The sequence below is a fragment of the Heloderma suspectum genome, chromosome 5, assembly GCF_057233095.1.
Source record: "Heloderma suspectum isolate Gila_16-S chromosome 5, 16-S_ref, whole genome shotgun sequence".
Taxonomy (NCBI): Eukaryota; Metazoa; Chordata; class Lepidosauria; order Squamata; family Helodermatidae; genus Heloderma; species Heloderma suspectum.
The window spans coordinates 47,215,226-47,228,169 of NC_139462.1; the positions used below are offsets into that span (position 1 = coordinate 47,215,226).

The 12,944-nt window shown below is 43.0% G+C and overlaps 1 protein-coding gene across 1 annotated transcript in view; it reads right to left on the bottom strand.

Moving 5' to 3' along the window:
• TRPC3 (transient receptor potential cation channel subfamily C member 3) overlaps positions 1–7,167 on the bottom strand; it is a 72,770-nt gene extending 65,603 nt beyond the window's left edge. Inside the window, exon 1 of the mRNA XM_084860262.1 lies at positions 6,436–7,167. Within this exon, the coding sequence (XP_084716388.1) occupies positions 6,436–6,662 (227 nt within the window). The 5' untranslated portion in view covers positions 6,663–7,167. The remainder of the gene's footprint in view (positions 1–6,435) is intronic.
• Between the last annotated feature and the right edge of the window lie 5,777 nt (positions 7,168–12,944).

A 12,944-nucleotide genomic window follows, 5' to 3' on the forward strand; every position in this document is an offset into this window, starting at 1 on the left:
TGTTGCACACTACTGACCATAAGAACTGCAAATTAAAATGCAATTTGAGAGGTATGCACTTCCTTTGTAACAAAGGTGGGGATGGTTGTTTCAAATGGATCCCACTACCCAGCAATGGCAAAATATCACCTGATAAAGAGTGTTTATTATACTGGAAAGATTCAAACAGGCTTTTTGCTATAAGTCATAGCTGTGCACCTAACAGTAAGGAACACTCCAAACTTATCCATACATGCCCAGAGCCCCATGGTCTCTGATGTCCTATTGGTTCCGTACATCCTGTTAGGTTGATTATCTGAGCACTAGGAGCAGCCTATAAGACTGTCAAGTCTGCTACTGTAGCAGAGCTTGCTAGGGTGGGACAGGCTGCAGAAAATGCATTCCAATAAGCAACCTACAACACATGAGGGTCCCTTATACAAAAGCCAAGGGCGGAACTCATAAGATGCTAGCATCATTCATTCCATGGGGCTCTTGATAGCAGTCTTTCTCCAAAGAAATCACATTACAGATTCTTATTCATCTATATTATATTAGAAAAACATTACATTTTTATTTATTTCTATTACAATTACCTTGCACCTTCAGTAAAAAACAAAATACACCTATGGCGGCATTACAACATATATCATGCTCTAAAATAACTTACTATACATTATCTCAGTAAGCTTTACAACACCTTTTGTAAGGTATGTCAGTATTATCATATTACAGATGGAGGACTGAGGTTTAGACAACAGTGGATTGTCTCTGACCACCTCAAATCTCACAGTTGAGCAAGATTTTAATCAGGGGCTTCCAGTTCATAGTCATACTTTTGGGCACTAAGTGGGTTTGCACATTCCCTTCCTGATGCTCCAGAGTGGAATTAATGTTACAACTGACTAGTTCCTTAGTACCTCTAAAAGCAGCAGCACCAACCTAGCCCTGCAGGCATGAAGATCCCAGGAGAGCTACTGATCTAGTTGGTCAGATTCTATTTGGATCCTGCCCAAGTGCAGTATGGATACTATAGGGCTGAATCAGCATAAAGCCAGTGAACAATAATCACTCTATCTGATCCACAACTGCTTTGTACAACTGCCAATGTGTCTCCACTGACATACCCTATGTGCCATGGTGTATGAAACTCTTCTATGGAGGCAGAGAAAATATAAGAACATCTCCCTAATTCTGAATCAGTCCAATATAGACAAGTACTACATCTATGATTAGCACCAAATCTCTGGCTCCCCTGTTATATAAGAGTATTTTAATTGGAAATTAAACCCACAAACTCATACATGTAAGCATATGTTCTACCACTGAGCTTTGGAACTTCATTGTTTAAAAAAATGCTACCTTATTCCTTCCTAGCCCAGTTCACTTTTTCTTTTCACACATGAATTATGGAATGTGAAAGCCACACACAAGTTCTTATGATCTGATTGTTCTCTCCCTCACAGCCCTTAAAGCATCCATGGACCATATTTAACATGTCTAGGATCTATATGGGTGCTACTGTACAGGGCACTAGTAGATTCAAATGTTCAACATTTTTACTGTACAGAGAATTTACAATTGCTACATGGAGGGGATATGCAGGAATCCAGGGTTATAAAGAGGACAAATAAAGAGAGGATAAACTATAGCTCAGAGGTAGAGCTCATGCTTTGCATGCAGACAGTCCCAGATCAAATCCTAGGAATTTCCAGCTAATAGGATTAGGTAGCAGGTGCCTGAGGCCCTAGAGAACTCCTGTCAGTCAAAGTGGGTAATATTGGGTTAGACAGACAAATACTCTGGCCTGATATAAGGCAGCTTCTTATGCAATTGGCTGTGCAGCTGCCATAGCCAAATATCTGAGACTAGTGTGAATACGATGTATTGGATCTTTGTGATTTGCCTGCAACCTTAAGCATAGGTTACTATAATAGTAATATTGATTATATATTGCCTAAATGCAGTAGAAGCTGTATGAAGTAAGTACATGGGATTTTCTTCCAAACATTTCTTTAGCTGGACATTCCACTGCACAGTCATTGCAAATATTGCATGGTGCTTGTATGAATCAACTCCAAGTTATACTTGGGGAGATTCAAATAAGTTTTTTTTTTAAACTGACTTTAGTTGCACAGTGATCATGCGTGAAATAAACCCTGAACTAATTTTATATTCATGGTTTGTCACCATTCTGCATTTAATTAATTGTCACTTTAGAAACACTTCATTTTATAACTTAAAATAAGAAGCTCATAAAAGAAGGTTTTCATTATAACATTAAAAATTAAACTGCACGGTCAAATACTTGTGTTATCCCTAAAGATTGAAATGCTGAAATGTGAGAGCAGGCTATGGTACACCATAAAGAGAGAAGCTAATTCCAGTTTTTATATTCGCATTCTCTGAGGTAAAAAAAAAAATTCTGTCTCAAACATTTTATTGCTGTTCAAAGCCAAGGAAAAGAAATGTTTTATTGTGTCAGAAACAGAAAAAAATATGAATGTATTCCTGGCAGACCCACATCCATATAATCATAATCTTTATCTCCGCTGGGTATGAGATGGCATGGCACAGGAAGTGGTGGAGTGGGTGTCAAGGAGTTGTTTGAGAGAAGAAGTAATTATGGGAAAGGAAACAAGCATGAACAAGGATTGGGTTGAGGTGGTGGGGGTGAAATATAATTGGAAATTTCCCTACTGTCATTGCACAACAGCTTCCATCTGCAAAAAAAAACCCATTAAAATTAAATAGTACAAAGTCCAAAGAAAGTTTTCACAGCTTATTGTGATATTGATTCTAGAAGGGTAAATGAGGAAGAGAGGGAGGCTGTGGGACCCAGTCCTCCCTTACCCAACAACAGTGGGCTGATAATGGGCTTGAGAGTGTGTAGACTCTTATCTATCCTTCACACCTATCACCCTCACCTATAACCTGGGGCAACAGCTGCGTCATAGCATTTAAAAATACATCTGAAAGAAATGAATGAAAACAAGGGGAGGGGAGAAATAAAACCTGAACATAAAGCGAGAAATTTTAAAGTAGTGTTACTGAACAAAAATACCGATTGCTTTGTATCTACAACAAGTACAGGAGAGGTGGCGTATGCCATATATGTTCTCGTAGCAGAAAGAAAAGCCTTCCCTTACCTCATGAATCATGGTGTACATGGACAGGGAGAGGGAAATCAGTGTGCTATGATACAACTTGAATGTTGTGCACAGTGCTTCACAGAAGTGCTGCTATCATAACCTGGAAAAAGGACTCCATAAGTGCTCTTTAAACTGATCATATAGAAAAGACTTTGATTGTGGGCCCTTTGGGTATACTTTGGACAAGATATAAGTCCAAACACATAAATATTTAGCAACCCTTCTACCTATTTCTAAGTTTGATAAAACCAATAGAATTTACCACTTAAAAAAACACAGTTCTACTTATACTAGAGAAATCTTTCAAATTAGAATCTACCTCTAGATGTCACTTTGGCAAAGAAGGAGATGATGGAGGGGACATTCTTGATTTTGACAAATTTGTTTATCCATGTGAAAATGCAAAGAAAGTTTGCAGGAAAGATTTTTTTTTTTAACAGCAGCTGAGCAAAATGAATGCGCCAGCTCCCAAGACTTGAAACTGACACAGGAACTAGAGCCTCTCAGAAGCTATTCTAATGTCAGAGAAAAACACCCCTGACTCATCTGTTTCTATTAAATCTATGCTTTCAATGTCAATTAAATGCATTCAAGGGGGATATTAAAACACGCTAGACTGAGTTGCTGTCTCACATTTCCAAAAACTATATCAAACCTGGATGGAAAGAAAGAAAACCTTCTCACTTAGGCATTTTAAATAGTCCTTTATGTTATGATTTTATATGTACTTAATGGAAGTAAGAATAAAAACTCTCCTTTGGATGAATAAAATCAGAGGAGGAAATTTATTTTAGGTTTTGTAAACAGGTCAGCAACTGTTGGGCTCCTGGGACCCAAGAGAAACAGCCCCAAACACTCCCAATTCTATGACCTACCTCTGACAATGTTACTTAAAAATAGGCAGGAAATTAGCTCAGTGGCTGATTTGTAGGCAGTGCGTTGTGAGACCATGAAGGATAGACACAAGGGGGTGCTGAAGAATCATCTCCCATTGGGGTGGTGTGTGGACAGGTTGTGTTGCATTGCCAGGAAATGATGCATGACCATTTTTAAATTCTGCCTTGTGTCTTCTGCTGGGGATATCAAGACAAACTGAAAATAGAAAGGAGCCACCACAAGCTTAGGCTACAGCCCTATACCACTTACCTAGAAATAAGTCCCACTGAATTGAAAAGGATGTATTCCTGAGCAGACGTGCATAGAATTGTATGCAATGGGGGACTAACAGCCCATTAAAAGAAGCAGCATATGTCTATCAGTAGCTAATTTCTGGAGATAACCTGCCCACAGAAGCCACTGCCTCTGATTTGAAATCTAAGATCTGTGGGAACTAGTTGTGGTTACTCCGTGGTGAGGGGAAAGGTAATAAATAAAACAAATAATCTCCTTTTTCAATTACTGAAGAACTCTCAATTATTCTTTCATATGTTCCAAGGTTCAGTGAGCTGTGGCTCAAATTAAGCCTGGCGTCTGCACTTACTGCATCTCGACCATCTCTGTCCACGATATTTTTCAGCTTCACATTAACTCTGGTGAAACCAAAATCCATTTCTCATCCCACCAAGAGATATCTCCTAATCTCACCTCAACTCTCAAGAACCATCAGAAAAAATCCCATTACAATGATTCAGGCATCTTATCTGCCTGTGCAATTACCTAAGACGTATCCTTCACTTTTCCAGTCCCTGACATCTATATTCTATCAGTGCTTCCAGACAAGACTTTTATTGGGCGGTTGCCCACCACATTCACGGAATTCTGTGGATAGTCCAAAGTTTTCCATTTGCATCCCTTCCATGTTTTTCCACTGTTTTCCTGACTTTTTTACTGCAGAAAGTCCGTGAAGGAAGAAGGAACAGCTGCACGATGCCTTTGGATTGGTAGCATTAGGAGCCTTCCATTTGGAAGCACTTTATAAGTGTGTATCCAGACCAGCAATACTGCACTATGCACTAGAAGTTACAGGAAATCACACAAAAAGGAGGGTAGTCTGCACCATGTACTGCGATCTGTGACTCTTGATTCCTGTTTAGAGCTCCATTTCCCAGTTGTCTTTCTTGTCGTTCATTAAAGAGGTAGACAACTTCCTTTCACTGGTCCAGCAGTATTTGCAGATACAGTGTTTATAAGTTGTGACTGAAACCATCAGTTACCCACAATCCATATGTGTTGGATCCCTGCTTAATCCAGATTACTTAGCAGAATCAGTGGGCAGGGGGTTCATAGTGCTAAAGCAACCATCAGAGTTACAACCACCCATGCAAAACAAGTACCCTTTTTCATTTTATGAGTATAAATTCATGAAATTAAGTTATTTCACAAATGTATATTCTGCATAGGTTTCTCCCATTTCGGATTTGATGCTCCACTAGCCAGCCTACCACTAAGAAAAAGACATCTGAAAGCACCTTAAGTCTTGTACTCTCCTTCCTACTAGCAATTGTCCCACCCTTTCTCCATTATTATCAGCACTTACTACTTTTCCTGACTTTTAGTAAAGACACTTCGCAATTTCATGTTCTGATTTCTTTTAGAAGCAGGTAAAACCAACTACTTCGTGATCCCTCTCAACGCCTTTCACCACACACCCACACCCAGCAGCACCACCATATTGGAGGAGAGAGAAGTTGGATTGTACAAATGCGTTGTTAAGAATGTTTTAAAAACGGACCCAGAGATTCTGGAAGGAAAAGGCGTGCATGTACAGGAAATTCAGTGAAGATTCGTTTCATGAGGAAACATGAGGTCAAAAAAGTGGAATGGAGCAAGGGTGCTGCTCGTGAAGACACACCCAGTTCAACTGTTTGTGCAAACTATACAAGAGCAACCAGCCATGCATCTTTCAAGTCAACAGCCAATCTCTAATTGAGCGAGGTGAACTGCGCTCCAGAAAACAGACAACGGAAAATCTCAAGAAGCACTTATGGAAAGAAAAAGGGGGCCAAAACCACCTGTAGGGTGAATACCTGCACGCAATCATGCACCCAATTTCTAACCATTCCTTTTTTCTCATGCGCTCCAGTGAAATTATTCTCTTTCCAGCTCTCTCTTGGTAGCGTTATGATGATCTCCCTGGCTTCTCAACACCTGTCGACCCACCAACTGTGCCCTCCCCAGCAAGACTCCCTCGACGGCCATCGACCGTCTCCTGGCGAGAAGACAGGGAAGGAAAAGCCCACAACTTCTGAGCTCCGAACCACCTGCAGAGGAGCAACCACCACGACTTCCTTCCCGCCCGAGGAGAGGCGCCACCGCGCGCCGAGTTGACCCAACCCCCTCCGGCAGGGCCTTTCCGGCGACTTACATGCTGCCCAGCGCTGGCGAGGGCGGGTAGCGGCCGTACATTTCCCGCTGGGTTCTCACCGCCTGGTCACGCTGGGGCGGCTCCAGCCCGCCGTTCACTCCCCTCCAGCCCCGGCGCGGTCGCCGCTGCGGCTCTTCTTCTTCAGCGGTCCCCTCGTCCTCACCCTCCTCTTGCCGGGAGAAGGTCACCCTCCCCTGCTCCTTGCCCCCCTTGCCCTTGCCGGACATGCCCGGGAGCCTCGCACCTGCCTCGCTCCTCCCGCTTCGGCGGGCGGGCAGGCACCGGCCGCCCCTTGCTCGCTGCCAGGAGCTGGCGGGCGAAAGGAGACGGAGGGAAGCGCTGGCCGCCCCCAGCAAAGGGATCTCCACAAGCCGGCCGCTTGAAGGAGCAAGCCTCCTCTCAGCAGCCTAAGAAAGAGGCGCCCGCCTTTCTTCCCTCCCTCTTCCCGCGGCTGGTGCTGCCGGCCCGAGAGGAGAGCAGAACGTGCCCGGGCGAGAATCTGAGTGGGGAGCTGGGGAAGAAAAGGGGCTTCAAGCGGCGGACGCCGGCGCTCTGCCTCCGCCTCCCGGCTCTCCTTCGCCTCATCTCGTGCTAGGACAGCCTCATTACTCGGGGGGGAGGGCGGACCGACATCAAAGCCAGAGGAAGGAGGGCGAAAGGGAGGAGTAGCCGCTCCGTTGGAAAAGGGGGACGCTCTCTCTCTCTCTCTCTCTCTCTCACACACACACACACACACACACACACACTCGCGCACGTGCACCCGGGCAAGGCTGGGCAATTTTAGATCCGCCAGGCGCCGCTAGAAAAGGAAACTCCAGGGTGCCACTTGGCTACTCTCCCAGCAAAGCAAAAGCTCCTTTTTATGCGGTAGCCTGTAATGAGCGCATTTGCTAATGGGAACAGATCACCCACGCCACGTGCATTACTTTTTTTGGGAGGGGGGGGGGATTTTTTTACTGAGATGTTTGCTGTAGATCATCTATCTGCCAGCAATGCTGTTCTGCATTTTGCATAGGACAAACAGCAGCCCAGTCGGTACGCGAAAGGCACACGAATCTCACATCAGAAAGGGCAAAATCCAGAAACCAGTGGGAGAACATTTCAGTCTCCCCGGATGTTCTGTCGCTGACCTTAAAGTGGCCATTCTTGAGTGAAGGAACATCAAAGGGAGACTCCAGCCTGAAACTTGTCAAGAAGTGGCCTGAACTGAGAACAGCTTTTTATCCGACTACATTAATTAATTTGCTTAGTAATGCCAGGATGTTGTGTTCTCATCAACATTGCTTTGTGAATGATTGCTGTAATGATTTTACATCCATTTAATGTGATTTCAGTCTGTACTTTTTGTATTTCATTTCCCCCTGACCTCACTGCTTACACACACACACACACACACACCCCAACCACGTGTATATGTTGGTACCTACCAACTTACAGTACACTTAATGCAACTCATGAACTAGGCTGTAGTTCACAAAAGCTTATAGCATAACAAATTTATCCACCTTTAAGGTGCTACTCCTTGTTCTTTTTCCTATTTACATAGTGTATTATAAGTAATCATAATAGCAAAGGCTAATTTAAGTGTGATTCATTAGAAAGAATGCTGAATATTCTAGGGTTAAGCACATTTTTACACATGACCCACTAAAAACATCTTTGACCTTCTTGGATTGTATTTGTGGTGATGGCAATGTGAGTTAGAAAGTGAGCGTGCACTTATAGCCATCGTAGATTTAAATTTTAATTACAGAAGCTTTTAAAATATATTTAAATATATATTGTGTATACACAAGATCAATCAAAACACAATCTTCTTCTTCTATAAATCTGTTCCATGGATACAACATGCACTGAATTCTGAAAGGGCAATTAGGTCATTACCTAATGTTATAATAAGTGGTTTGGATTTCCCTACATATTTACTTGCTTGCCTTTGACAAAATTTCAGCCAAAGACTACTACATTTCTAGACTTCAGAGGATTAGAGGGATAAACCTGGAAACAATCATAAGCAATCATAACATCCTTGTAAGTTTAAGAGCGGAATGTTTATGTCTTCATTTTCCCCCTTGTGTCATTATACTTCGCATTTTAAAAGTGTGTTTCATTGAATTTTCACTACTACAATCCTGCTAAATGCAGTGGAGGGTACTAAGGTGAATCTAGATCTTGCTGAATCCCCTACTGATTTAAATAAGATATGTTGTATTTGCACCTTTACTAGAGGTGGTCACTGGACATGTAAGAAATGCATTTGCAACTTATTGGTTCATTGCTTCAAAAAGCTACAGACTAGTGACTTCATCATTGTCTTGCTGCCACAGAAGCAGCGTATGAACAGCACTACAAGAAAACAGTGAACTAGGCTGCAACTAAGGGCTCCTTCACACCGTGCATTTATCCTGCGATTGAGATTGCTCCTTCACGGAAGTTTGCGGGCTCTTTACATGACGCTATGACCCTCCTGCACTAAATGCCCTTTGTTCCATTTTAAAATAAATCGCAGATAATGAGCTATCAAATTACCCCGTGGTGATCCGCTTCAGTTTCCTCTGTCAAAAGAGTTAAAGCGGCAAGAACAGAGATCAATGAAATATATGGAAGACTCAGATACGGGGAGAAAGAGGGGGAAAGGGGGTGAGGGAAAAGGAAGTGTGTGTAAAGGCAGTCAGTTGTGATCCTGCATTTAAAACAGAAGCAGAAAGCCCTGTTAAATGCAGGATTCTAGGCTGGTGTAGAAATGCTCTAAGATCCACTTGACTTGGACTGCATTGTTTTCTGTGACACGCAACTGGAAGTACAGTCATTTTCCCATAAAAAAGAAAGTCTCATGACACCTTAATTTTATTATGGCATAAGCTCTTGTGTGATCCTCAGTTGTTAGTTAGATATATCGGGGGGGGGCATGCTATCAGGGGGGGCATTGTAGGGGTTGGAGTTAAATGGCAATGCAACTTCAAGGCAAAAAGTACTGTCTGTGCCAATTCAATTAGAGCTTAAATGTATCATCTTAGCATTGATGGATAAATTAAGACCTGTTGTGGGACCATTGTTCAGTTGTTAAGTCGTGTCTGACTCTTCGTGACCCCATGGACCATAGCAATCCAGGCCTTCCTGTCCTCCACTCTCTCCTGGAGCATGCTCAACTTCATATTCATTACATCGGTGATGCTATCTAGCCATCTCATCCTCTGCCGTCCCTTCTCCTTTTGCTTTCAATCTTTCCCAGAATCAGGGTCTTTTCCAGGGAGTTTCCTCTTCGCATTAGGTGGCCAAAATATTTGAGCTTCAGCTTCAGTATCTGTCCTTCCAATGAGCACTCGGGGTTGATTTCCTTTAGGATGGACTGATTTGACCTCATTGCAGTCCAGGGGACTCGGAAGAGTCTTCTCCAGCACCACAGTTCAAAGTCATCAATTCTTCGGTGCTCAGCCTTCCTTATAGTCCAGCTCTCACAGCCATACGTTGCTACGGGGAAAACCACAGCTTTGATTATGCGGACCTTTGTTGGCAACGTGATGTCTCTGCTTCTTACTATGCTGTCTAGGTTTGCCATAGCTTTCCTCCCAAGGAGCAAGCGTCTTTTAATTTCATGGCTACAGTCACTGTCTGCGGTGATCTTGGAGCCCAAGAAAATAAAATCTGTCACTGCTTCCATTTCTTCCCCTTCTATATGCCAAGAAGTGATGGGGCCACATGCCATAATCTTAGTTTTATTAATGCTGAGTTTCAAACCAGCTTTTGCACTCTCCACTTTCACCCTCAACAAGAGGCTCTTTAGATCCTCTTCGCTTTCTGCCATTAGGGTGGTATCGTCTGTGTATCTGATGTTGTTGATAATTCTCCTGGCAAACTTAATTCTGACCTGTGATTCATCCAACCTGGTGTTTCTCATGATGTCCTCTGCATATAAATTAAATAAGCAAGGCGACAATATGCAGCCTTGTCATACTCCTTTCCCAATTTTGAACCAATCAGTTGTTCCATGTCTGGTTCTGACTGTTGCTTCTTGACCCTCGTACAGGTTCCTCAGGAGACAGGTAAGGTGGTCTGGTACTCCCATCTCTTTAAGAATTTGCCGCAGTTTGTTGTGATCCACACAATCAAAGGCTTTAGCATAGTCAATGAAGCAGAAATAGACGTTTTTCTGGAATTCTCTTGCTTTCTCCATCATCCAGCGAATGTTGGCGATTTGATCTCTAGTTCCTCTGCCTCTTCAGAATCCAGCTTGTACTTCCAGTAGTTTTCGGTTCACATACTGCTGAAGCCTAGCTTGTAGGATTTGGACCATAACCTTGCTGGCATGTGAAATGAGCTCAATTGTACAGTAGTTTGAACAATCTTTGGCGTCGCCCTTCTTTGGAATTGGAATGTAAACTGACCTTTTCCAGTCTTGTGGCCACTGTTGAGTGTTCCAAATGTGTTGGCATATTGAGTACAGCACTTTAACAGCATCATCTCTTAGGATCTTAAATAGCTCAGCTGGAATACTGTCATCTCCACTAGCTTTGTTGTTAGTAATGCTTCCTAAGGCCCACTTGACTTCACTCTTTAGGATGTCCAGCTCAAGTTCAGTGACTGCACTATCATGGCTATCAGGGACATTCAGATCTTTCCTGTATAATTCTTCTGTGTATTCTTTCCACGTCTTCTTAATCTCATCTGCTTCTGTTAGGTCCCTGCCTTCTTTGTCCTTTATCTTGCCCATCTTTGCACAAAATGTTCCCTTGAGATCTCTGATTTTCTTGAAGAGATCTCTAGTCTTTCCCATTCTGTTTTTTTCCTCCATTTCTTTGCATTGCTCATTTAAGAAGGCCTTCTTGTCTCTCCTTGCTATTCTCTGGAACTCTGCATTCAGTTGGATATATCTTCCCCTTTCTCCCTTGCTTTTCGCTTCCCTTCTTTCTTCAGCTACTTGTAAAGCCTCATCAGACAGCCACTTGGCTTTCTTGCATTTCTTTTTCTTTGGGATGGATTTCGTTGCTGCCTCCTGAACAATGTTACGGACCTCCGTCCATAGTTCCTCAGGCACTCTGTCTATCAGGTCTAATCCCTGAAATCCATTCCTCACCTCCACTGTATATTCATCAGGGATATGATTTAGGTCATACCTGAATGGTTTAGTGGTTTTCCCTACGTTCTTCAATTTAAGCCAAAATTTTGCAACAAGAAGCTCATGATCTGAGCCACAGTCAGCTCCAGGTCTTGTTTTGACTGCCTGTATAGAGCTTCTCCATCTTTGGCTGCAAAGGACATCTGATTTCGATATTGACCATCTGGTGATGTCCATGTGTAGAGTCGCCTCTTGTGCTGTTGGAAAAGCGTGTTTGCTATGATCAGCATGTTCTCTTGGCAAAACTCTATTAGCCTTTGTCCTGCTTCATTTTGTACACCGAGGCCATGCTTGCCTGTTATCCCAGTGATTTCTTGACTTTCTACTTTAGCATTCCAATCCCCTATGATGAAGAGGACATCTTTTTTTAGTGTTAGTTCTAGAAGGTGTTGTAGGTCTTCATAGAACCCATCAACCTCAGCTTCTTCGGCATCAGTGGTTGGGGCATAGACTTGAATTACTGTGATGTTGAATGGTTTGCCTTGGATTCATACTGAGATCATTCTATCGTGTTTGAGATTGTACCCCAGTACTGCTTTTCCCTCCCTTTTGTTGACTATGAGTGCTACTCCATTTCTTCTAAGGGATTCTTGCTCACAGTAATAGATATAATGGTCACCTGAATTAAATTCGCCCATGCTTGTCCATTTTAGTTCGCTGATTCCCAAGATGTCGCTGTTCAATCTTGCCACCTCATGTTTGACCACCTCCAGCTTACCTTGATTCATTGATCTGACATTCCAGGTTCCTAAACAATATTGTTCTTTACAGCATTGGATTTCCTTTTCACCACCAGACACATCCACAGCTGAGTGTCCTTTCAGCTTTGGCCCAGCCGCTTCACTCTTTCTGGCGCTACTTGGAAATACCCTCTGCTCTTCCCCAGTAGTATATTGGACACCTTCCGACCTGAGGGGCTCATCTTCCGTTGTCATCTCTTTTAGCCTTGTGATACGTTCCATGGGGTTTTCTTGGCAAGAATACTGGAGTGGGTTGCCATTTCCTTCTCCAGTGGACCACATTTTGTCAGAACTCTCTGCCATGACCTGTCCATCTTGGGTGGCCCTGCACAGCATAGCTTATGGCTTCACTGAGTTACGCAAGCCCCTTCGCCACAACAAGGCAGTGATCCATGAAGGGGCATGGGACCACTGCCTTTATTCAAACAAAATGAATAGAACTAAACTTTCTGATAAGTTGTAATTTAGCCGTTTCATGCTGCAGTTTCCCAGGATGGTCACCCTAAGATCAGTAACAGAGTGACCTGGTAGGTTGAAATGTTTTCCTACTGATTTCTGAATATTGCCATATCAGATGTGTGTGCATTTTATTTGTTTGCATAGAGACTGGCCCGTTTGCCCTATGTAGAATGAAGAAGGGCAGATTCTACTAA